The sequence below is a fragment of the Agrilus planipennis genome, unplaced genomic scaffold, assembly GCF_000699045.2.
Source record: "Agrilus planipennis isolate EAB-ADULT unplaced genomic scaffold, Apla_2.0 scaffold8, whole genome shotgun sequence".
In the NCBI taxonomy this organism is placed as follows: domain Eukaryota; kingdom Metazoa; phylum Arthropoda; class Insecta; order Coleoptera; family Buprestidae; genus Agrilus; species Agrilus planipennis.
This window is the reverse complement of record NW_020442461.1, coordinates 3,135,959-3,161,412: the sequence shown is the minus strand read 5'-3', so window position 1 is coordinate 3,161,412 and position 25,454 is coordinate 3,135,959. Positions and strand designations below refer to the sequence as shown.

Below are 25,454 nucleotides of genomic sequence, written 5' to 3'. Positions count from 1 at the left end.
AAAGCTAAAGTCTCGTACCTTCACCAGATATCAAAGAATCTGATAAACTTTCTATGTAATTCACTGCATATTTCGCGTCCACAACTGCATCAGATATTTCGTCAAAAACTTTATCGGTTTCCAAGCTGATATTATGAGCGTTATCTGCTAGTACTGCACTGTTTTCCATTGCGTATAAAACCTGCAATAAAAAGATTCATATTGGCCAACTTTACCAAGATGTATAGTATAGGAACTACCTTTCTGTTGAACGAGTTAACGTCCGTCTCGAGTTTATCAAGATCTCCTAAAACGGGGCTCAAATTTATTTGGTTCGGCTGTAACTTCCCAACTTTGGGTTTAAGTTCGTTTAAGGTGTCGTTCAGATGGGTCAATCTTCTCGTTGTAAAGTAACCGGAATCAACAGCCTGTGAGGATTCAACAAATAATCAAGTGACAAAAGGAGAATATTATACGGATATTTATTTACATTAAATTCAATAATAATGGGATCAATTAGAGCCGCAAGGGCGTCTGTGTCGTCCAAAAGGTCATGAGTGCAACTGTCGCAACTGTGACAACCCACACCGTCGACAAATGCCCATCTGTGGGGACAGTGGTCGCATTTTTCTCCAGTCACTCCAGGAAGGCATTCGCACTGACCCGTTTCCGCATTACATCCGAATCCAAGGGAATATTCACTTTTACATCCACAGGCTGGAAACATCAAGGAAATTAACATTAAAAGGGTTTTAGTCATAAGAAAGATTTTTACATATGCATCCATCAGAAGTGAAATTCCAGTATCCAGCAGTACATCTATCACAATTTCTTCCGGTGACTCCAGGTTTGCACTGACATTGCCCAGTTTGATCATGACATTGAGCACTCAGGGAGGCAGGACTACAATTGCACGGAATACATCCCTGTCCTGACTGGAACCCATAATGTTCTGCCACGCAACGATCACATTTTTCTCCCTCGACGTTCGGCTTGCAAATACACTGACCTGTGTGGCTATCACAACGTTCTCTACCGTAATTATCACAATCGCATGCTGTAAACAAGTATTTATCATTATATAAAAAAAGATAAAATGGTCCATACCGTTTGTATTTACTTACGTTGGCAATTCTTCGCGGTAATGGCATCTCCATAGTAGTCAGGAGCACAAAGGGCGCAAGAGTTACCGAAAGTATTGTTGAGACAGTGTAGGCATTCGCCAGTCACGGTGTTACATGAGTAAGGGTCCGTAGGGTCGATATTACCGGAGCAATCGCAGGGTTTACAAAAGTCACCTGTAAAGAGCAACATGTATAAAAGCAGGAGTTACAGTATGGTTTGGATTATTAATTTGAAATCATTTTTTCGATTTTTTATTTACCCACTACAAACTACCTCAAATTAATGACGGAAAAATTGTTGCTGTTGTCACACCCCCGCCGGGAATCGAACCCGGGACCTTTGGCTTTACTCACCAATGTTCTGACTACTAAACTACGAGAGGTAACAACAGCAACCACGACAAACCGACCTACGATCCGTCGTTTTGTATTAACTTAATTATATATATACTATTAAGTAACTAACAATGTCATAGGATTTCATATATTTAGTATATATATAAATAAGTTAATAAAAATCGACGGATCGTTAACCTTGTAGGTCGGTTTGTCGTGGTTGCTGTTGTCACCTCGTAGTTTAGTGGTCAGAACATTGGTGCGTAAAGCCAAAGGTCCCCGGGTTCGATTCCCGGCGGGGGTGTGACAACAGCAACAATTTTTCCCTCATTAATTTGAGGTAGTCTGTCGTGGGTAAATAAAAAATCGAAAAAATTATTTCAAATTAATTTTGCATATTAATCCACTGTTAAGTAACTAACAATGTCATAGGTTTGGATTATTATGTACTCACCAACAACTTCAGGCTTTCCGTAATACCCAGGGGCACAAGACTGACAACGTGCTCCAAAGTAACCTTCGACACAGTCACAACTTATCTTTTCCCCGTCTGAACTGAGATCGCAGGCTGTTGCAAAGCTGCAAAATAAGGAAAATGTAATTATCTTATATACAAACATCCTCTAGAAACCTACTTGTTGGAGGCCACAGGCAAAGGACATGCGCATATCAAACAATCCATTGGAGTTCCTTGTAACGCATTTCCGTGATATCCAACGTCACACTGCTCACAGTGATCACCTCGAGTGTTGTGCTTGCAGTTCTAAACGGTAAACATTCTGATTATAGTATAAGAATTATACATGTAAGATACAACTGACTTACAAAGCACAATCCAGTGTGGACATCACATTCGTCAGCGTGACCGTTGCATTGACAAGGGACGCAGTAACCTCCATGGGGACCGGTGCTTATTCTGTAATAGCCTGGTGCGCAGTCTTCACAAGACAGTCCTTGATAACCTGGAGGACATTGGCACTGTTCTACGGAAGAGGCAGGTTGAACAATTTTGCCGTGCATTGCTGTATAATTGTAAGGCACTCCATTGACCAGAAGAACGTTCGACAACCTGCGATTAATTAATAAATTAGATATAAACATTTACTGGTTTCCAAAATTTGTTGATAAAAACCTGGCTGTGACCGTATTACTCCAGTAGGTAGCTCGTATGTAAAGGCCAGTAAGGTTGTTAAGTACAGTCATGATGTGTTCCCTTTTAGCAGCAATGCCAGAAGGTAGTTCGAAGTTGCTCTCGACAATTCCCAAACTTTCACTGTAATCGGTAGCCACTGCAGGCTGCTCTACGCTCATGTAGGCCAGATGCGTTCCAGCCCCAGCCAGAATAACATCAGCACCACTCACTGCTTTACCTGTTCAAATAAAATTGAAAATTCAATGATTCTGTACATATAGCTAACTATAAATTGACCTGAGGATCCTATGGTGTAGAAGATACTGTAATTAAGCCTGCTACCATACAAAGTCAACTTTTTCCCTAAATAAGCAGATGGGGCCGAAAAATACACTCGCTTATCTTTCATGTCATCTTGGGAGAGATCAACTCCGATATCGGTGGGTGCGTTTCCCTGATAAACGGTTGAATTCAGAAGAGTCACATCAAACGACGATGTTTCCGTTTCGTTGATTTCGACAAGACCCCAATCTTGCATATCGATTATCATGGATTGAACGTAGTTGCTGCTGGTGCACCGGGACGTCTTGCCGAAACAGAAACAATCGGTACATCCGTCCTCGTTGTCCGCCTGGAGATTGTACGAGCCTTCGCGACACAAACTGCAATCTGGACCAACGGCATTCTTTTTGCACAAACATTCTGCGGAAACCTGGTCGCAGATGTCTGGAAGTGTTCCGGCATAGTTGCAGTCGCATCTCTCACAATACGGGAATGCAAAGTAACCAGCCTGGCAAACGCTACAAGTCCGACCAACGACATTGTTCTTGCAAGTGCAGCTTCCATTGAAGAGATCACATTGTAAATAATTGTGTTCGACACCCAGTGGGTTACATTTGCATTCCTCGCAACCGATGATGGGATCAAAGCCATAAGTGAAGGGCATGCATTGGTCGCAACGTTCTCCTGTTACGTGAGGTGGGCAAATGCACCGTCCTTGAAAATAAATAGAATATTGAGGGGTTACAAGAATGTTCGTTTTCTGGTTGTGCGCCTGTACCTGTGGAGGCTTCGCATAGGGCAGTTAGAGGACAGTTGCACGGCTTACAGTCCGGGAAGTCGTAAAAGCCGGTTTTACAAGCCTCGCACTGTCTTCCAATTACATTTGGTTTACATTCGCACTGGCCACCGAATTTGTTACACTGGAAACTCAGAGACCCTATGTGGTCACAGTAACACTGGAGCGCCCCGTTATTGTATCCAGCAGTTATGGAGAACACAGAATCCTTGCAGAAACCTTCAAAAACAAACAATAAAAAGAGTAAAAGGTATCAATGTTACCTTGATGCCTTGTTACCTTCGTCAGATGTGTTAATGTAGAAGTGATTACTGGCACATGTTGATATGAATTCTGCTGTACGATCCAGGTCCTCTTCTTCCAGAACATTTTCACTGTACAAGTCAGCAGGAACGATTAGTAAATAGTCTAAGTAAACGCCTTTGTGATTTGGTGCCTGCAATTAAGAATCAAGTATGTACTTAATGGCAAAAAATAAGTTGTTTTCGAACCTTCAACGTAATCATAAAGTTTTCTGTTAATGAAAAGAAAGGATTGCCATCGGCTTGTTTAACGACTGCCCTGCACCCAGATTTGGATGGACAGTGCTCAACCGCAAGCTTCGCCTCGTAAAACTGTCCATTTTGGACAATGACATTCAAATTGAACTCTACAAAGAGCAACAAAATTAGAACTTTCCAAATTACGTTGTTGACTGCATACCTGGATTATCCGGTTGGTAATATTGGACAACGAACGAGTAATAACCAGGCACAGGAACTTTTGCATGCAGATCAATCATGTTATCGGATGGTTCCAAGTAAATGTACGAAGAATCGTTTGAAATTTTATGAACTGGTCGAGTAACGTTTCCTTCGACGTCAGCGTCGAGTTCGAACTGGACTTTCTTTGATTCGGGTGGAGTCGGATATCTAGAGGAAATGCAGTTTCCATCTTTGAGAATGCACACTGGTCTTGGCTTAATATAATCCAACGACCATTCGTCGTATGGGATTGCTACTATCGATTGCACACCAATATTTGCATCGTCTGCTCCCTTAAAACAAACAAATACATTTTAAAGGGTTTTCAAGTGTACCTAATGCTAATTAAAACATTATTCTTACTTGAAGTATGACATTGATGACATTTCCGTCAACGTTTTGAATGGCGAGAGTGTTTTTCTTGTCAGTGACAATCTGTCGGCATACCATGGTGTAGGGGCATGAGTACAGAAGAGCCCTCCCTCTAGTTACTCCATTTTGAGCTCTGGATTCGACATTAACAGTTTGGGTGCGATGGTCTCCTTTGGGGGTGAAGTAGTTTATTACTAAAACATAAGGTCCTGGCTTTCCAATGGTAATGTTGTACGCAATCTCCGACTGGTTTTTGTTCAGCAATGGAATACGATTTAACACCTTCAGTTCGATAAGATGCTATAAGAAGAGATACAAATAACAGCCTATAGAAGAGTATTTTTGTTTGCAATAAGTTTACTTCATGATCGCCGTAGAAATCTTTCAAGGGATCGACTTTATCACCTCGCAAGACCATACCACCATTTCCCAAAGTCACGTCGAATTTCGACACGTTAGGATAGCTGTAATCTCTGCAAAGCGTTTTGTCGTCGATCGTGCAAGGTTCTACAACCTTTTGGGTCAATATCGACGCTGAAGAGTACTCTTCAGGCAATAAAACGAAATAATCCTGTGAGATAAGAAGAAATTATTGAAGAGGTCGGAGCTTGAAAAATTAATTACCAAGAAGAGATTCTTTTTGTTTTCAATGCTGACTGTCCATTGTCCTGGCTCCATGACCAGTGCTGTAGCGCCGGAAGCGGTGACGAAGGCGGGTTCGGAAGAGCTCTTAAAGTGAACCTGGAGCGTTTGTTCTAAACTGTGGGGATTGTCGGGAATAACCCTTATTGTTCCAGTAACTGTTTCAGGATTTGGATTCACGTAGTGCAAGATGATCAAATAGAGAGATGGTTTAGAAATAAGAACGTCGTACAGGATTTGATTCTGGAAGGAAATAAATCACAGTAACTAGAATAATAATAATAAATAATTGTTATATAGTTACTTGTAATTGTGAGAAAACAGCGTATCCTTTCCAGGAGTATCCAGGAAAAACGCTTTCGTCATAACCATATCGCACTGCAGTGTTGGCAGGTGTATGTCCATCTTCGACCTCGTATTGGAATTGGTACAGAGTCGGGAAGTAATGAGCTTGGATCGGTTCTTTACAAGTGCGTCCTGTTACACGTGCCTGACATGTACATTGTCCTGTTGCCTTATCACACACTGTATTTATCGATCCCCCTATGTCGCAACCACAATCTGAAACGACCAATTGTTTTATTCTTTCACTCTTTTCACCGTCACTAGTGACTCAATCAACAAACCTTTGCATCCGAATAAGTTCTCCTCTTGGAGATCATAAGTACCGGCAACACATTCGGAACATGATCTCGAAATAACAGATGGTTTGCACACACATTGCCCGTCCAAGTTGTCGCAGGCTGCAAAACCCCCTAGCACGCCGGGGATGTGGCAGTTACATTCGCTACAACCTTCGGGGTTGTTCAGGTTGAGGTTCCAGTACAGTGGTTTACATTTGTCGCAAATGCGTCCTTCTACTCTTTCCTTGCACTGGCACAGTTCTCCTGCTGGAACCGAACCACATCCTGCAAATGCCGCTACCACTCCCGCAGGATTACAGTTGCATTCTAAAACGACCAAATATCTGTTATGGTACAAGGAAATTAATGGAAGGAAACTTTGGAACAGGGAAGTTATTGATATAGTTTTTAAATGTCAGGTATAGCAATGGAGAAGAAAAGATTGTTACCTTCGCAAGCTGGGAAATTGTAGAATCCTTCACGACATTGCTCACAACGGATACCGTCAAAGTTGTTGTGACATTGGCATCTTCCTTCGTTGTCGCAGGAAACACCGATGGATCCATGACCGTCACAGTTGCAAGCTGAAATGAAGTGCAAATTTGGACAATTCCTACATAAATATTCATGATATGTTTAAAGTATTTACCTAAACATTCAGGGTATGAGTAGTATCCAACTCGACATTGTTCACAAGTTCGACCACCAAAGTTAGGTAAACAAGGACATGTTCCTGACACGTCACACACAGAAGAGGCCGACCCTATTACGCTACAGTTGCAAGGTTTGCATTCTGGATAACCGAAATATCCTGGTATGCACTGATCGCATCGTTCGCCTCCATACCCTTCCTTACACAGGCATTTTCCAGTATTTTTGTCACAAATTTCCGCTTCGGTTCCCTTAATGTCACAATTACAATCTGGAAGCAAACAAAAACGTTAGAAAATGAGAGACTCCAATTTTTTTAAATTTTTTCTTGTAAACTTACATGTACACGAAGGGTAACTGAAGTACCCATTTTCGCACTGGTCGCATTTAAGGCCTCCATAGTTACTTTTGCATGTGCAGTTTCCTGTGTTTTGGTCACAAGTGTCAGAAATGGAACCAAGAGCATTACATCCACAGGCTAAAACAACCAACGCGCTCAGAACGTAAAAATTGTTGTTTAATTTAACAACTTACGTTCACATGTCGGAAAGTTGAAATAGCTGTCGGCACATTCCTTGCAATATTTACCACCGAAATTGTATTTGCAAGAGCAGTGGCCCTGGACAGGTTCACACTGAAGACTCTCGGTACCATTCAGGAAACAGCCACACGGGATACAGTCCGGATAGCCGTAATAGCCATAACTACAGCGGTCACAATTGGGAGCCTGGTACTCTGGCTTGCATTCGCAACGGGCAGTACCTTCTTCACAGTTTCCGGTGGAGTAAAAGTAATTACAGTTGCATGCTAAAAGCAAATAGATTTTAAGGGAGTTTGCAAAGGTTTTGTTGTGGTAGTATTTTGATAGTGTTCCTGAGATTATGATGCCTAGGAGAAATTCAAAAGGGTTTGGATTCATGGGGAATCACTCTTATGAATGTTTGAGGGAGGAGATATTTAGAGAGGATAACGCAGTGTGTGGATCAGTAGAAAATCATATTTATGGAAGAACGGTTTGGGAGGATAACGAAAGAAATGGGTTGATGGAAATACATAGAATGACTATGACATAATTTGAATCAACAGAAAAGGACTTCTAGGCGACCATGGGAAGATAAGGGAGTATTTGAATTGTTGGCAACCAATTTTTATGGACGTTCATGGAAGGAAATACACTGAAAAGATATGGTAGTATTTGAATCAACAGAAAGAAACTGCTAGAGAAGTCCATAGGAAGATAAAGGAAGTATTTGGATTGATGATAACCCACTTTTATGGAAGTTCTAGGAAGGAAATACATTGAAAAAAAATGGTAGCATTTGAATCAACAGATAGAAAGTGCTAGGGAAATCCATAGGAAGATAAGGGAGTATTTGGATTGATGGCAATAACTTTTATGGAAGGAAATACATCGAAATGATATGGCAGCAGTTGAATCAGCAAAAAAACCTTTAAGGAGCCCATGGGAAGATGAAGGAGTATTAGAATTGATGGCAGCCAACTTTTATGGAAGTTCATGGAAGGAAATACATTGAAAAGATATGGCAGCATTTGAATCAATAGAAAGAAACTTCTAGGGAAATCCATAGGAAGTTAAGAGAGTATTTGGATTGATGGCAAATAACTTTTATGGAAGGAAATACATTGAAAGGGTATGGCAGTATTTGAATCAACAAAAAGAAACTTCTAGGGAAGTCCATGGGAAGATAAGGGAGTATTTGGATTGCTGGCAAATAATTTTCATGGAGGTCCTAGTATAAAATATTCAAGAAGGATATGGATGGTATGATTTGGATTGCTGGCAATCCTTCGGATAAAGGATAAATAAGACTAAATATCTATTGCAATTAATAAATAAACGATTAACATACGTTGACAAACGTCAGTTTCGTTCCAATGTTTATTGTAAGGTCTGTAGAAAGTTGGTTGGCATTGGTTACAATTAATTCCCATTGTATTGTGCTGACAATTCTGACAAACACCACCGCCCTCGTATTTGCCATAAATATCGAGGGACAGACGTTTTCTGTCCACTTCAGGGTCGTACACGCACTCGTTGCTGTGTTGGAAACAGTTACAAGCTAAAATAGGGAATTAGGAATGATTAATTGTTCCTCTAACGGTGAAATGTTAGGAGAAACTCACGTTCGCAAGAAAATGGCGCGTAGTTTTTCGATATTTGCCAAGCTTTTTGTTCGAACCCGGGACAACACCTTTCGCATTTGGGACCGCAGGTGTTGTGTTGGCATCGACAGAGGAGGATGTTGGGGTCGTTGGGATCCGTGACTTCGCAAACATCGGCATGACCATTGCACATACAACGACCCCCAATACTTATATCTTTTATGGAGTAAAAATACTAGAACAGGGAAACAGTGGACAATTGCACATTGTAAGAAAATATTGGTTTATTATTTACTCTTCTTGTAACTGTCGGATCTTGCCTGGCCACGAACATGAGATGTCCAAGAAGATTTTTGGTTCGCAGGAAACGAAATCTAACGTTCGTGGCCCTCGTCCATTCTTGTAAAACAGGAGAATTGAAATAATCTCTGGCAGAAGGCCTATTGTTAAGAATTGATATGGGGATCTACAATTAAACGTCTTTAGTATCATGAAGAGTATCAAGATTGACGTGCTAGTACTTCTCCCCCTTCCAGTGGAACAATTTTTGAATACTCGGTGGTACAAATAACGGAATCGTCGGAAGTTATAGGACGTAAGGTTTCTTTGCCAAAGTATGTTTCACAGTCGCTTTCCGAATCGGAAAAATATTGCCATGGCGTCCACGTTTTGCCATAGTCTGCGGATTTTTCCAAAATCCATAGACCAGGTCGAGGAGAAATGCCCATTCGTATGAAAATGTAGGCTACGTGAAATTCCTAAATAATTGAAAAAGAAATATTAGAAAATTTTGATGTTACTTTTATATTTATGCTTCGCTAGCAGAAATTAATATTGTTTCTCCATAAAACTTTTAACGCCCAATTCACCCTTACAACGTTTTAATTTTATGTAATGTCGCCATCTTAGATTTCAAATACAAACGTAGCAACAACATTTCATCCTTAAGGGTTGATTTTTAAAAATGGCCAAACACGTATTTGCTTAATTTCAACAGTGAGCAATCTTCGAGTAAATCCTACTACAAATAAAATATACCTCATGGAAACGTTGCAACCTCTTTTCAATTGATTAATAATATCAAACAGCATATATACCAAGTTTCAACTAAATTCAATTACAAATAAAATATGTGCCAAACAAAAATTACAACACCTTTTTACCCCTCCCCCTTTGGAGGTTGAATTTTTTAAAATATCGAGATAGGTCTTTCAGAAATTAGATGAGAGATTACTGAGAAGAAGTTTCAAGTAAATCTGACCACAAATTATAAATATGTAACATTTAAACATTGCCACCAATTTTGTAAAACGTTGAAATAGGTAAATTTGACTATAAATAAAACACCATAATTAACAATAGACGACATTACGTTTAGCTGTCAGTTGCTTTTTGTTATTGCATGTCAGTTGTGTTTTGTTATACCATTTTTAACAAATGAACGGCTAAACTGATGTTTTGACTGATAAATTTTTCGTTTTGCTGTCAGTTGCGTTTTCTTAAACCACTTATTTTTTTGCCACGGGAACGGGATAAAAAGTATGCTATGTCCGTCTCCTGGTTCTAAGCTACCTCCCCACCAATTTTCAGCCAAATCGGTTCAGCCATTCTTGAGTTATAAATAGTGTAACTTAAACGACTTTCTTTTTTATATAATAATAATAAACTAACAGAAACATTCTTTAATAAAACAACATCCGGTTATATCGGAAGCTATATCTGACTTGTAGGTTCTTCTTATCAATAATCAGTCAAACGCTTTCCGTTTATAAACCATTTAATTAAATAAAAATTTATTTAAACAATGCAAAATGTGTTAGTAAAATATTGGTTGTGTTTTTTTAATGGGCGGGAAATCTCATATTAATTAGATATGTACCTAATTCGTTTAAACCCCCACGAGCATTACAATTAGAATGCGATTTCAACAATTGTAAATTGTTTCAATTTAACACATCGTTATCATGGAATAATGCTCTTATGTGGGAGGCGATTTCCTTCGTTAACGTACATAGCTTTATTTGGATGGCCTTATCAATTATCAAAGGATGCGGATGGTCGAAATACATTTAACGTATAATTCTTATCGTAAAATATACAATACGTTCCCTTATTTATAAGGCGCCCTGTATAATATTAATCATTCTTAATTACGTAATTGTTATTACGTATCATTACTATTGAATTCCATTTTTTTGCAATGACAAAAGAAAACCGCAATAACGGAAGCCATTTGTTTACGGGTTCCTCTGTTACTACATCAACATTATTGGTATTCGGTGCAGTTTTGTTTTTTTTAATTTCTTTTCAACATAGTTACGTGTGCTCTGCCATGAAACATGTGGTCGCCAGGCGTCAGTGTTCATAGCTTTTTGAAGACATTTTGGTTATTTCGAACGAAAACACATATGTATTAGGTTCAAAGTTTAACAAGCAAAATTGTAACATACTTAACTGAATAAGTTTAATGAGAAATTTTATTTGAACAGTAATTTTATTTCTAATAAAAAAATAATTACTTTCAATGTTGGTCGTGCGTTTTATACAGCAGTTCTAAAAATATTGATGACCGCACATTTCAATGTGCAGACAAATTGTTGTACATCTTATTACAGACGACAATGTAATGTAATACTTCGAGTGCATTGTTGGCGCTTAACAGTCAACTGTTTGCTGCATGTGTAAGCGCTTTTTGATAAATTCCGACAATCATAACACCACTTGTATGTACGCTCCTTATTATGCACTTAGATTAGTGCAAACTTCCAGATAAAAATTTTATCTTCATATTATATGATAATGAAGAAAAGAATGTTCAGATGTTTATTTATTTATTTACAAGTCCGGGCGGTTTTACTTTTTACTTAGCACATACTAGCATCATCATCGATTATGTTTTCGAATTTAATTCCAAGATGAAATAAAAAAAGAATTATTTCTTCCAATCGTTAGGTTTAATGGCCTATATATTTGCATTTTTCCGTATGTTCCATTTTCTAATACGAACCACCCTGTATATAATCACAACAACTTGACTCTTCTTCTTCCCCTTCCCCCCCTAGGCCACCCAATACCACAAATTTGCTCTTTTCTTGGAAAGATAATCGTTTTATGATCTGACATGAACGTCGTAATTCATTTACTGACATACAATGACAAACAGATGGTTCCTGACAACGTTTCGGTAAAAATTGTACCCTTCATCTCAAACTTTCTTCAGAAAAACGATCCCTTCGTTAAATTTTACATAGTTTTAGGTAGTGCGACCGATTTTTCGTCTACAGTAGCCTATGTCGATCCTGAAGGTCCATTCTAAATATTGGTGAAAGAATTTTTCGGTTTTTTTGTTTTTTGTTTTCTTTAAATATTTATCTATTATTTGAATATTATAAAACGTTTACCCATAGAAATTACGATAATATACGTTTTTGATGAAGATGAGATAACGGAATAAAATGCCACTCAATCCGGCCCTTCGTTAGGGCATTCTGTGAATGAAAAACCGAAAATGAATGACAGGTTCCAGGTTCGGCTAGTTTTGACCTTCAGCTGTCTGTACCATTAGCCTCGGGCAGCAGTTAAGCTCTTGGCATGGAGGCTTTCGCGAAAAGAAAACGTTCTTCGAAAACGCTTTTATTTTTACGTTAATTCAGAACAATTTAGGTATCTAGGTACACTTTTTTTGAACAAAAAATGCCAACCACATTGTACGACATCCTGTTGTCTGTACATAGGGTTTTGTTATTCCAGAGATAAGATTTGTTTTTAAACTTACCTGCCCAAAATCAATTGTTAGATTAACTTCATTATATTTCATCCCTCTGGATAACGGCGGGCTTTGCCACCATGTTTCCATTCCATCCACGGCATACTCGGGAGGGTGTCTTTTGTCAGGCCGAGAGGGGTCACAGTAATCGCAAAACTGTAAAGCAGAACGGTTTTTTTTTTGATTGAATTGAATTTTATTTTCGCCGGGAAATTTTGATAAGAAAAACTAGGAACCAAAAGGGTATTCATTTGGAAAAGGTAATTTTCGTTTGTCAGCTTCTTGCTACCTTAATCTCCGATAAAAGTTTCAAATAAAGATTTGTTTAGAAAACAGTCCAGTTTCATGCGATCTATGCAATAGAAATTAATTCGAAAGCAAACAAAAAACCATCAATGTTTCCTTTAAAAAATCGGGGTTGGAGCGACAATTATTTACGAATTACACCAAGTATAAAAAAAATACATGCTTCAATTAGATATCTATAGAACGGATGTATTTATTTTGTTAATTATTTATTTCTGAAAAAAGGATTAGTAATGTTTCATGAGTATATGAAAATTATCGTGAACGAAATTGGAATGATTTGAATGATTATCTTTGTCCTCATATTCTGGCTAATGACCCACAAGCAGATATAAATGAAGGAGATGGTCCCAAATAACTAATGAAGATCATGAGGTTGACCTTTGCTACCAGATTCGTTAAATTTAAAATAAATTTTGTAATAGGCACGATAACAAACACAGTGTCACAAAAATACATCTATCAATATAATAATTAAACTAGAACAGTTTTGTTGTGTATAAAAATGAAAATCCGAAGAAGAAAGAAATTGTTAATTTTATTTTTTTTCGAATTCCAAGATTAAATATTAAACCTAATTTTTGGATTTGACTTATTTAGGTATTCATCCAGTCCTTTTATTATTTCACTTTTCTTTTTATAAATTTAATTGTACATAAGTGAAATTGATTCTAATTATAGGGAGAATTTATAAACAAAAGATGACCTCTTTATTTATAAGATGAAGTTCTACTTCGTTATTCTGTTATTACATCATAAGCGATGTTACTACATGGCGTTTTTTATGAATGATTTTATTACACATTGTAAATACACGAACACAAAAATTAAGAAAACAAAAGAAAGTTACAAATTTTGTTTTAGAGCTTGTATTAATCAATTGTTTTTTATTTCAAAATAAAAAAACATTTGAAAGTTAAATGTCATCAATAGATTTTTTGCTGTAGGGGCAACAAATTGATTTTTAAAAAATTATGAAGAACCGCGTTTCTTCAGAAAACACTGTGCTGTAAATTACTTGTTATCCTATTGTGCTTGCAATCGTTAAAAATGCCCAAACTACTGTTTATGACCGCGGAAACGCAATTATTTCAGCCTGAACGATGGCTAGGTTTAAGGAAAACATAATTCCTAAAAATATCTGCCTGTAAAGCAAGAATTGGTTCTGTTGTTCTGCAATTTTCTCGTAAAACAGCATAATCATGGTGAAGGAATTTTCTGAACTGTAGTTACAAGTGTGAGACGTTTTTCACTTACACCTTTCTTCGGAAAATTTTTCGACAAAATGAAAATATTTGTAGATAAATTATGAATAGATACCTACAAAATTTTAAATCGTTTTATAGAATTCGATTTTATGTAAGTTTAAAATTAGTTTAAACGTATTTAAACCAGAAAAGAGAATGAATAATAATGGTTTATGATAGGCATTCGTGCATATTCGATAACAAAACTTTTATAGAACTATACAAATGTTTAGGGAAGGCGATTGGCTGTCTATCACTTCCTATATTAAAATAGAAATCTTATCATTACTGGTAAAGTAAACTAAAAGCTTCGCTGAAACGCCTTTCTTAAAATCGTAAACGTATTACATGAAATCAACACTAATAGTTTTCATGATACGAATATAATATAATAAATGGTGTCATCTTCTTTTGAATAAAACACTCTCGTTTTTAACAATTGTATCTTCAATTGTTTAAAACAATTCTACATTTAACAAGTGAAACAAAAATCTGATTATCGTGAACGCCTGCATTTGTTTGAAACAATTCGATAACAAATGAAACTGTTGAGGGTCGTTTGTTTTGCGCTTCAAGAAACAACTATGAGGGGTTGAGAACTGACCTGTCCATGAATGAGATTAACATTCACGTCGTTTTCTGCATTTGCACCGATAAGTTTACAATAAAGCTCGGGTCCCTCCGTGTCTTCGCCGCATGTGGCGGAAGCTCGTATCGTCCGATTTTCGGCCAAGTTGAAATAGGGCGGCGTAAGCTCATCGCTCCGCGCGTTCGCCACCCCCGCCGTCAAAGACAAAGTCAAAAGCACCGAGACAAGACCAGGAGAGGCCTCTAGAGGCCTTCCCCGTGATCTTAACACCACGAACATGATTTTAGAACTGAATGAGAATCCAAGTCGTTTACAAACGATGCCCATCCTTCTTGTGTGGTTGCAATAAAAAAAGACGCTGCTGTACGTTAGATAATATATTACAGGCAGATCCGGAATAAGGCCCAAAGCTTAAGCTTTTAAACAGATGCATATTTCTAACTTCGGAAATGAAGCAAAAAAATAATTAAATTAATAAAATATTTTACTGAATTTGAATTTAATTCATTGTTCTTTATGAATTACTTAAAAATAAACTAATAAAAAACTAATACAATTGTTCTACTTTCTTTTGTTTAAAAACACCTCTGCAATATATTTTTAATTCAGTGACAATTGAGAATCAACTTTTTGTTTAGTTTCCATTTAAAACAAAAAATTGTCTTGTTGGCAAGAAGGACGAAATAAAGAAGAAGTATTTTATCTATTTTCATTTATTTTTTTCTTAGGTGAATTTTTGGATTTGATCGTATGACCGTTAAGGATGACTTCATGGTTGGTAATATAGAGTGCGGTAGTGTCTTAACGATTAAATGGAATGGTACCCAGCATGGTACCCGCTGTCCCATTGGTAACTTTGAGTAGTTGAATGGCCCCAAGGAGGAATGACCGAAAGATAGGAGGACGGCAAAACCATGGTGAGTGAGCATTTTCCAAATGCCGTAGCAATAGTAGAAGTAGTTAGTTTCAAATAGATTTGAGTGGCAAGATTTTTATTATTATGTACTTTATGTTTTATGTTGGGTATGTTTTCCGCCCTTTAAGATAAATTGCAAACGGCAATTTGAGACATTATTGGGTACTTGTTATTCCATTATCCACCTTATCCACTTTGACGGCGTTGAATCCTATTTGGCGATTTATACCCATTTTGGTATAGTCCCTGATTTAGGCATTCCCTTTTATTACGGCAATTGTTTTTTTGGTCTAATTATTTTGATGAACAGTGTCAGATTAACCACGCGAAAATTTCTCGAGTCCTCTCCCCCTTATTATACCTCATTATCATCTAATACGTTTCTAAATGTAAATGGGTAAGTCCCATTTTTTAGCTGTTGTTCACTTTTTTAAACTCATTAAATTATTTAATTATTTGATATTATACCTGCTACAATTTTCGTCAAATATTTATTATTGAACTTTATGATTGATTTTATTGCCACGTAATACATTTTTTGACTAGTCGCTAATTTATTTATCTATTTACCCATTTTAATCAACACCACAATTGTTAATTAATTATTATTTCACTGTAGAATATTCGAGGAACCCAAAATACATTGTCACGTGTAGGCAATCCAACTTACACAGTGACGCTGTATGTTGGGTTGTCTACATGTGACATTAACATAAAACTGCATATCGACACTTTTTGTGCTTCCTGTGGTTATTATTGGGTAATCTGGCACTGTTGGGTACTGTATAGGGTGTTTTTCCAAGCTATCGTTAGGGGCATCGGAGTCCACGTTCCACATACACATTTTAATATGTTTTTTATTAATAATAAGTCTATTTATGTATTTACTTGTCACTCGATCTATTTGATTTTTTATGTATTTCAGGAAGTGTAGTGAATAGTGTTTGGTGCATGTTAAGGGTACAGTGTATATAGCTAGTATTAAAAAAAAGGCAGACTAACCGTGGTGGTTCGCGAAACGGTTCAAAGATGGCGCTACGTTATATCAAAAACACAAAAAGGCACTTTATCTTGAAATATTGCTTTAAGAATTGTACATGTTCCACAAAATTTTAGATTACTTCTTATTATACCAGTTATAGAGTAATGTCTCTTGTAGGTATCAATTCAGTACTTACTGAAGGATTATTTAGTATTTTTATTAGGATTTGCATTTTTCCTTATTTTAACCTTTTTATAAAACAATTTTGTTAGTTCATTGATAATGATAATGATTTTTTGGTAACTGCTTATAAAATTATGTGTTTGTTATTTAACTTATTAAAAAAAAAGGGTTGCATGTAGTATTGATTTGATAACTTGGAACTAAATTATTTCACAACAAATACAATTTTATACAACTTTATTGAACTATGCATGTCCAATATCCTTAAAATAATAGAGAGACATTAGTAAATTCGACTAGAATGCAATTAAAAAAGGGTTTGAGTCTTAAAAATGTCGTTAGGTTAACAACACTAGATGGCGCTTAATGTGATTAATTAATTATCCTTATTACTTATTTAAATCGTTTTTACGTAAGTAACAGATAGAATTTTATTTGATCTTTGATTATGTCGTACAATAACGCATTTATTAACTTTTGAAAGTGATTTTGAGGTAGTAACGTACGTATATTGTTGGTTAAATTAGATTAGGTGCCCTTTTTCGGTAACTGCTTACATATTATGTGCCTACAATATCGTACCGCTTTATTCGAATAGCTGTCACTGTTATACTTACAAGGTGAAGATTAAATAAGGGTTTGTCGATTTTTTTTACAAACTTTGTTTACGCAATATAACATGGTAGGAAATGCAAATTGGAAATAACGAATTCCGTTGAAAGTGCCCATTTTTTACTTTGGCACATTAATTATTTTAAAAAGCAATTAAAGTAAGTACTTTGCATTGTATTAAATTATTATTTATTATTAATTTATGCCTTCTGATTTTTTTCAGCATTAAACAGTAAGTAAAATGAATAATAAAATAATGCAATTTGTGGAATCAAGTAGACACTAACTTTTTATTTCTTTTTTTTTTCAGATTTCCATTGGTTACAAATGTCTTCAAGAAAAAAATAATTAACAAAACACACCTTAACACACACACACACACACACACACAACACTATTCGTTTAGGTTGCGATTGTTTTTTCGTTTTAGTTCGTATGCCTTGGTAGTTTAAGTTCGCTAGTGTTGAGTAAATCATCCATTAATTTTCTATATTCTTTACTTCTTGAAAAGCTCTTTTACATATGGATTCTTGTATACATAATGGGATTTAGTGCCTGTTAAATTCAAATAGTTGGTACCCCTATGTAGTACTGACTTGCGTAAAGGCGGTAGAACTTCAAATTATAACTACTCTATTATAAAGAAACGAGTTTATTTCACAAAAAATACAATTTTGTATAACTTTATTAAACTGTGCACCCTTAAAATAATAGAGAGGCATTAGTAAATTCGACTAAAGGACAATTGAGGGTTTGAGTCTTCAATATCTCGTTGCATTAACAGCGCTAGATGGCGCTTAACGAGATTGTATAAGCAAAAGGTAGTCCTCTTACTAGAAAGAGCCTCTATAAAACTCTGCCTTGACTTTTAATATCAAAGTTCAATGAAGACGATTTTAGAAATAGAAACAACAATAATATAAAGTATTCAGTCTAATTTTTAACAAACGAATAGGTATTAGTTTAGTTCATTAAATCATTCGGTGTGCATTTTATGAATGTTCTTTGCTTTAAAGAAGTATGCTGTTATCATAATTGAAGCACTCAGCATGGTATTTATGGAGAAATTTAACAACAAAACCATGTCAGATGAATCCATAAGGATTGTAAATATCCTAGCTAAATGGGAAATTATTTTTATGAAAATCTGTTAGATTGTTTATTATTAAAAATGTACTCACTGGCATTTGTAAATGCTGATAGGAACCATGTCAATATGCTGACAGATTCAGCAGTACCACTTCTTAAAATCTCTAACAACTGGATGACCTTTGAGGAGGCTCCGATTGGAGTACACAATGGCTAAATTATTAAATTGATACATATGTGGTGTTGCATGAATATAATCATTAATGCTATTTACCACTAAGAAAGTTAAAAACTCCCTTGGAATAATTCCATACAACATTCCGAAAGCCATAGAACAATAAATTGATGCTCCAGCAAAAAAACCAATGTTAAAAAAATTCTTGTAGTAGAATGTGATAGTAATTAGAATTAGTTCTTGAATTAATATTATAGGATATTCCAAATAAGTAAGTATGGCATAATGGTTTCGAAAATTATATGAGAACATTGTAGTGTAACTAAAAGAATGTTTATTAATTAAATGCAATTCCAATTCTGAATTCATACCTGAACAATTCCATGCATAAGCCTATTAAACTGATGCCATGTGCATTTTTTACTCTGAGTATGTTGATAATTTGGGGAATTTTTAATATAAAACATGAAAATATTGTTATGATACTCAAAAAATTTGAGATGGACTGTAAAATACTAGTTTCATATTTTAGGGTCATGTTGTACCATTATACGACGTTTACATAATAATGAACAGTAACTGGTAATTTTAGGTAAAGGATGCTTTATATTTACTGTTGTTTTATGATAACCTTAATCTTTGACATTCAACTTACATCCCGCATTTCGGTTCAATTTTACTGCCAATTGGACTGGCATAATGCCAACTTACATATGCTTTCTTACTAAAAAAATACGACGGGTTTCGCGGTCAAAATCATTAGGTACTGGTTCAGCTTCTCCAAGACACTTTCTCTTTTCCATTTCAGGGGTCAATGACATCATCTATCAGCCCATCATCTACTTCCTCAAATTAAAGCTTAAACAACTTAAATGTAAATAATTCTCTTTTAAAATGATAATCGTTGATAAATTCACAATAGATGAAGACTAAAATAGTTTCAATAAAGAAGGTTTTGGCTTGTTAATAGTGTATTTACAAGAAATTTTCTATCAGTTTAACCATCTGATTTTAAATCTTCCAAGAGCGCCCTCTAGTGATTTGCTATTTGATTAACTTAAGAATACCAGTGTTTATCACTGCCAAGCCGTTGAATGGGTATAGAGAAACTTATTTTCAAATCGTTTTCAATTTATATCCCACTCCTAATTATATTTTGAATTCATTTCAGTTTTCTTTATGGAAAATAAAAAAAAGTGAAAATGAATTTTCTTCTTTATTTGTTCAAATAACACAATACTCAAACGATTACATATTTTATGGATTAGGTACCTCTTATGTGTACATACATATGATTATAACAGTAAATTGAAAAAGTACTTCATCTTACGTTCTACAGTTTTTGCTAAATACCTCTATTAAATGTTTCTCCTTTACTTAACATTAAAAAAAAAACTACTGCAAAATAGCACATTAAATAACGAATAGGCGCTTTATTAATTTTTTGTCAGAACTGAAAGCTAAAATTTAGTTTTCCTACATTTATATGTATACTTTATACATATACATGTATATAATATTTAAATAAACGAAAAAATTATCACATCTAGCTTACTACAGATGACCATTTTGAAATTTTAAAATGTATTGATGCATGTTACATTTAATTACAAAAGAATTCCAATTCCATTGTTAATTCACACTTTATCTCGTCTTAATTGTTGTTACTCCTATAATTTGTCAAACTAAAGTAATAAAAACGGTTTTCTAGACTCCTAAACGAAACAAAATAATTTTATTTCAAATATTTATATGTTTGTATAACAACTACATATAGGCATGTAAATATTGCAAGTACATCCCTAAATTTTCGTAAGCACTTTATTTATTGGACGAGTTCAGATATTACTTGCGTAATGTCATCGCTATAGCGTGCTAAAAGCGTCGCATTGTAATCCCGGTTTCGGAAACCCATTTCATCTAGAATTCTCAAAGCTCTTTCTCGTCTTGAATCGAGATCCCTAGGAACCCAATGACCGTTTACCCAAGTGCCAGGCTACAAAAATATATTGTTTTGTTATTATATCCAAGGAATTTTTAAAAAATTAAAAAAGAAAATCTAATCCGGGTTAAGATTAGCTTAAAAACTCTGTAATGATTTACCTCTGGGTTGAACATGTTAAGTACTGAACGTGCCGTGTTAATGGCAGAAGAAGCAACATTAACTGCTCCCGTGACGATGTTTTCGGGAACAGCGGTCACAGAAACGGGTAATATCCCTTTAAATCCAGAATTGCGGATTCCTTCGCGCATCCTTCCGGAAATTGGAGGACTCTGAAGAGGTGTACTACTTCCTGATGGACTTTCAACAGGATTATTTGTAGTTACTCGTGATGTATCAGCCCCTTGTGTGTTGGAAGAGTTTAAAGAAGAAGTTCGTTCCAAATTTTCTTCGGCCGTGAAAGAACTAGCAGAAGAAGTTGTTCTGGAGAAGACTCTCGGTTGTTCCGCAACATTCGAATTGTGGAATGTTCTCGCACTGGCAGTTGCTTCCGCAAAAGAAGTCGAATTACCGAAATTAGATCTCTGTTGTTCTTCGACAAATGTCCTGAAAGCGTTAGCTGAAGTAGCATTGTTAGTATTGTAAGAGGCGGCATGAGAATATTGCGGAAAACCATTGAATAACATTTGTTGATCGTAATTGGGATAAGAGTACTGCTGTTGGAAGGTATAGTTCGGGTAACCCGCGCCGGAAGTAGAGTGACTATAAGTTTGGGGAAGATGTTCGACCGGATAGAATGACGACGGAGTTCCTGGACCACTATTGTGAGAGAACCACGCTATCAAGTCTGATTGAAAGGGGTTAGTGGCCTGAAAAGGTTATTCACAATGATGAAATGAGTAAAAAAGATATTTTGGGGAGTTGTTACCTGTCCATTGCTGTTGTCAACTGAGTATCCAATGAAACTGTCGGTGCTATTGGGGGGGTAGATGACCTCAAATCCGGGACAGCTCTGTGGGAATACGAACAATCTGTTACTATTGGAATTACTTTTAGCATCTCCCTCTTCAATTGTAGATTTTCCATTTTCACTATTGGCATTTCCCTGCAAGGATGATAATGAGAGATCTGGAGTTGTTGCTGCTGATACATAAATGCTTTGCGTGTTTCTTGCATTGTCTGGATCGTCTTTTACTGGAATTGTTTGTTCTTGCACAGCGTTCTCCTCCTTCACTGGAACAGCATTGTTTGTTTTGGGCGTTTCCGATGGATCGGTGGTGTTTTCTTTTGTTGCTTCTGTTTGATTGTCCGAATTTGTGGATTCAATCTTGTTTAGGAAATCTTGACGTAGAAATTTAGTTGGGACCAACAATTGAACACCATCAACTGTGATGCAAGTTCGTTCTAGGGGATCGTTGGTTTTGTTTGCGTCTACTCCTTCTTTACAAATTGAGTGATTTTCAATTTTAGGTTGGTCATCAGTGACCTCTTCATTTTCTTCATTTTTTTTCTCCTCCATTTTTTGTTCACCGTTTTCGTCAGATTTTTTTTCAGCCTGTACTCGAACGACTGGGAGTGGAATTATGGTTTTGTTGATTTTAATGTAATCTTCAACTTCGGAGTCGTCGTTGGGTATCTCCAAAATAAAGGAACTGCCACTTTTCCGAGGTTTATTGTCTACGTTAGCTTCGTTATTGTTGTTATTTTTTTCATTGTCGATTTCACAAGATTCTTTTTCAACTATTTCTATAGGTTTCTTTACAAGGACAAATTCTTCAGACATTTCTGAACCGGATGTAGTGTTACTTTCAGTAACGGAAACGATACTCTGATTGTCACTATCTGAAGTTGTGCTGATGTCATCGCTATTACAAATTTTAAGATCAACCAATTTTGTATCAATGTCAAGGATGTCCTTTTGCAGTAGTTCCTTTTCCTGTTTGTTTAGATTCACGTCGGATATTTTCAAATTAATGTCTTTGTTATTGTCCAAAGTATTTGTATTTGTTGTGGTGTCCGGTATCGTTTCTGAGTTACATATTTTTCCTTTTAAATCATCGATTAATTTCGAAATTTCTAAAGCTGTAAAGCTAGGATCATCAACGGGTGGTAAATTGTCAACGAACGAAGTCGGTGAATTAAAGCCATCACGCTTTGGGAGATTAGACACGTCTGACTTCAACTTCAAGGTTTGATTTTCTGCAAATGGGTTGAGAGTGTCGTTTGAGATGCTACACTGTTTAGTTTTAAGATGCGATTGATCAACCACCACTTGACAACCCAGCCAATGGCCGAAACGACGTCCTAGATGATGGAAGTACCAGTAATTCTCATACTTACCCGGCTTTTCTGTGAGTGAAATACAAAAGTTTTAATAAATAATTTGGCATAATACATACGTAAATCGTACTTGGTATTTTCAATTGCACTTTAACAATTCCCTTTTCACCAGGCTGCAGATAAGGGCAACTGTAAGTGAGATGTAAGGGCTGCAAAGCTACTGAACCCCATGCATAATGAAGTTCAGTCTGAAAATAAACAAAAAAATATTTTTAGAATTATAGTGGCCCCACAGAATTAAAATCATTTTGCAATTGGATACAATCATCTCTAGAAGGGATGAATAGCTTTGAAAATCTTGGAGCAATAAAAATTCTAAAAATAGAATAATATTTGGTCAACTATTACTAAATATACCAAATAGTATGGACCCGAGAATACTACCTTGAGGAACACCAGACGCTGTTGTAAAGTGCTCAGATTAGGAGGATATTAAAGACAAATAGAGAAATTAAATTTAATCAACCTCCCTCTAAAAGATTTAATTGAAAGGATGGTGTTCCCGATTTTTACCTACCTCAGCAGTCCAGGGTAACTGTCCAGTATTCATTACTTCCCATTCGTGCTCTAAAACCTGTCCACCCAGCATACGAGGAACTGTGGTCTCACGTTGTCGAATAGGAATGGCCCCCATTAGATTTTCGATCTCAGCTGCAAAAGTATCAGTGGGTTGTTGGTTGGAATTGTGATAGTGGTGATGATGTTTACTGGAACGGCTGGATTCCGCGCCTAACTTCATTTGAAGCATTGCTTTCTTAGCTTTTATTTTCAGAGTTTTGTTTTCAAGTTTAGCAAGTTTCTGATCTAATTTTTGCTCTTTCAATGCATTTTTCCTATTAAAAAAATATTAGTAAGAAATATAAATTTTACAATAAACCATGGTATTATATACTCTGCCACAATATTGTCCCCTGATGCTTTAACAAAGCTTCTACCAGCTTTCATTTTCTTTTTGGACATTGAGGAACCACTTGGCATCTCCATGAGATTGGTCTTAACTTTATGCTTCTTTCTTATTTGTTTCACTGGTGCATTTTCTGGTGGCGTGTTAGTAGAAATTGTATTTTTGGGTATTGTACCAGAGACAGACTTTAAAACAGCATTATTTATTTCCTTAACTAGATCATCCTTGAACTGAAACAAAGTTCAATGGTTTCAATGGATTTCTATTTCCTTTTGGGAATATATTTCATAATGGATAAATGTTTACCTTGGTCATGTATTTTGTGAACCATGTGGGAGGCTCTGAGAATAAGTCTACATTTTCATCCACCACCTGATACCAATGTTCTTCATTGACATCCCTTGAACTATCCTCAGAAGAACTCACACTTCTTTTCAATAGATCTGTCTTGTTCTTGTAAAAGACTGATTCAAGTTTCAGAGTAATAGTGTTACCACTACGGGCTACTTCACGAAAATAGTTGAGGGCAGTGTGAAAGTCCTCCTGGGTCTCTATGGGAAACTCCTTATCCTCATCACCTATATATGACACTTTGACGTCATCACCAGTTGCCCCCGAATTTTTCAGCTATGTGAAGTAATATGATTAATCCCCTTTATCGAAAGCATATACCATACACACAGACTTACCAAATATGACTTAAATTGTTCTAGATTTCTGGATGATGTTGACAGGTCACACATTCCAACAATATTTACCCTGTTTTTCATGCTGCTTTTGGGGGCATTTTTCCAGTGTAAATTGTACTTGATAACAAGGTCTGCCTTTCTGGAGTCCATGTTTAATAAAAGTTTACAATTAATTCACGTAACGTTCACTGATACACTAACGTTTGCTAAATGTCTGTTTTCATAAACTATTTCTCCATAATCAGAAGGTTAAACTAATAATTTTCACTGTGTATTTGTTGACAAACACCTTTCAGTTTTTATTCTATATATCGAGAAACAAATACAACATATATAAATGTCAACTCATAAACGTCAAATCGCGACCTTTCACCACTCCAGTAAGTCCTTAATAAGTCCTTAACGCGCAAGACATGCAAAAATTGCGCAGTTATAAAGATTTACATGCGTGGAATGTATGCGTGGAATAGGAAACAAAGGGAGAAACAGAATGTGAGATAGACTCATTCAATCCTCCCTCCCCAGAATTTATTACCCAGAATCAAAACTATCATCCGCATATGTAAAAATGTAAACATAACATAATAAGATAAGAGGAAAAATGTTTATGTTACCGGAAAACGTTGTATCGGTTTTGGTTAATGGAGAAAATTTGGAATCAGTAGTCTTTAAGGTATTTTTAAAATCCGATACATAACTATGCATAAATATTAAGTAATTTTAGTGTGCAATACATTACTCTGAGCTTGGACATGGTGTGTGGATATACTCACCAAAACAAATTAAACAGTTACCTGAAAATATAAATATTTGCGACAAGCAAGTCCTTAAGTTACTAACTTTTTTGTGAGTACATTTCAAAAATTTGAAACAAATATCCAGTATTATTTTTGTTTGTACTTTTCAGTTA

The 25,454-nt window shown here is 36.0% G+C and overlaps 3 protein-coding genes and 1 long non-coding RNA gene across 4 annotated transcripts in view; 1 reads left to right on the top strand and 3 right to left on the bottom strand.

Moving 5' to 3' along the window:
- The window catches only part of LOC108734014 (laminin subunit alpha), a 32,925-nt gene extending 17,801 nt beyond the window's left edge, over nt 1-15,124 (bottom strand). The window contains exons 1-29 of the mRNA XM_018465392.1: nt 14,728-15,124; nt 12,580-12,726; nt 9,326-9,562; nt 9,100-9,270; nt 8,826-9,039; nt 8,552-8,761; nt 7,215-7,487; nt 7,021-7,158; nt 6,679-6,951; nt 6,479-6,613; nt 6,033-6,356; nt 5,711-5,967; nt 5,389-5,649; nt 5,126-5,335; nt 4,756-5,064; nt 4,352-4,685; nt 4,141-4,298; nt 3,929-4,085; nt 3,632-3,868; nt 2,869-3,567; nt 2,572-2,809; nt 2,265-2,508; nt 2,075-2,202; nt 1,894-2,018; nt 1,104-1,277; nt 755-1,036; nt 470-696; nt 240-407; nt 19-181 (exon numbers count right to left, since the gene is read on the bottom strand). Coding sequence (XP_018320894.1) covers nt 19-181; nt 240-407; nt 470-696; nt 755-1,036; nt 1,104-1,277; nt 1,894-2,018; nt 2,075-2,202; nt 2,265-2,508; nt 2,572-2,809; nt 2,869-3,567; nt 3,632-3,868; nt 3,929-4,085; nt 4,141-4,298; nt 4,352-4,685; nt 4,756-5,064; nt 5,126-5,335; nt 5,389-5,649; nt 5,711-5,967; nt 6,033-6,356; nt 6,479-6,613; nt 6,679-6,951; nt 7,021-7,158; nt 7,215-7,487; nt 8,552-8,761; nt 8,826-9,039; nt 9,100-9,270; nt 9,326-9,562; nt 12,580-12,726; nt 14,728-15,039 — 6,805 coding nt within the window. The 5' untranslated portion in view covers nt 15,040-15,124. The remainder of the gene's footprint in view (nt 1-18; nt 182-239; nt 408-469; nt 697-754; nt 1,037-1,103; nt 1,278-1,893; nt 2,019-2,074; nt 2,203-2,264; nt 2,509-2,571; nt 2,810-2,868; nt 3,568-3,631; nt 3,869-3,928; nt 4,086-4,140; nt 4,299-4,351; nt 4,686-4,755; nt 5,065-5,125; nt 5,336-5,388; nt 5,650-5,710; nt 5,968-6,032; nt 6,357-6,478; nt 6,614-6,678; nt 6,952-7,020; nt 7,159-7,214; nt 7,488-8,551; nt 8,762-8,825; nt 9,040-9,099; nt 9,271-9,325; nt 9,563-12,579; nt 12,727-14,727) is intronic.
- LOC108734030 overlaps nt 1-25,454 on the top strand; it is a 141,089-nt gene that overhangs the window by 19,244 nt on the left and 96,391 nt on the right. Inside the window, exon 3 of the long non-coding RNA XR_001937319.2 lies at nt 15,441-15,629. This is a non-coding gene — a long non-coding RNA (uncharacterized LOC108734030). The remainder of the gene's footprint in view (nt 1-15,440; nt 15,630-25,454) is intronic.
- Nucleotides 18,042-19,652, bottom strand: LOC108734024 (mannose-P-dolichol utilization defect 1 protein homolog). The gene is made up of 4 exons (XM_018465408.2): nt 19,041-19,652; nt 18,769-18,991; nt 18,587-18,707; nt 18,042-18,524 (listed from the first exon to the last, which is right to left on the bottom strand). Exons 1-4 carry the CDS (start codon nt 19,205-19,207, stop codon nt 18,382-18,384), a joined length of 654 nt encoding a protein of 217 aa, XP_018320910.1. The 5' UTR covers nt 19,208-19,652; the 3' UTR covers nt 18,042-18,381.
- Nucleotides 19,910-24,948, bottom strand: LOC108734015. The gene is made up of 8 exons (XM_018465393.1): nt 24,545-24,948; nt 24,162-24,482; nt 23,844-24,085; nt 23,469-23,784; nt 23,022-23,139; nt 21,540-22,960; nt 20,773-21,480; nt 19,910-20,665 (listed from the first exon to the last, which is right to left on the bottom strand). Exons 1-8 carry the CDS (start codon nt 24,692-24,694, stop codon nt 20,495-20,497), a joined length of 3,447 nt encoding a protein of 1,148 aa, XP_018320895.1. The 5' UTR covers nt 24,695-24,948; the 3' UTR covers nt 19,910-20,494.

Coding starts and splice junctions, on each gene's coding strand:
- LOC108734024 (XM_018465408.2), bottom strand. CDS start 19,207: ATGACCCTAAAATATGAAACTAGTATTTTACAGTCCATCTCAAATTTT. Junction 18,708..18,768: donor AGTTTTTAACTTTCTTAGTG/GTAAATAGCATT, acceptor TTAATAATTTAG/CCATTGTGTACTCCAATCGG. Junction 18,525..18,586: donor ATCAGCATTTACAAATGCCA/GTGAGTACATTT, acceptor TTTCCCATTTAG/CTAGGATATTTACAATCCTT.
- LOC108734015 (XM_018465393.1), bottom strand. CDS start 24,694: ATGGACTCCAGAAAGGCAGACCTTGTTATCAAGTACAATTTACACTGG. Junction 23,140..23,468: donor AGTTACCCTGGACTGCTGAG/GTAGGTAAAAAT, acceptor GTTTATTTTCAG/ACTGAACTTCATTATGCATG. Junction 20,666..20,772: donor TTAACATGTTCAACCCAGAG/GTAAATCATTAC, acceptor ATATTTTTGTAG/CCTGGCACTTGGGTAAACGG.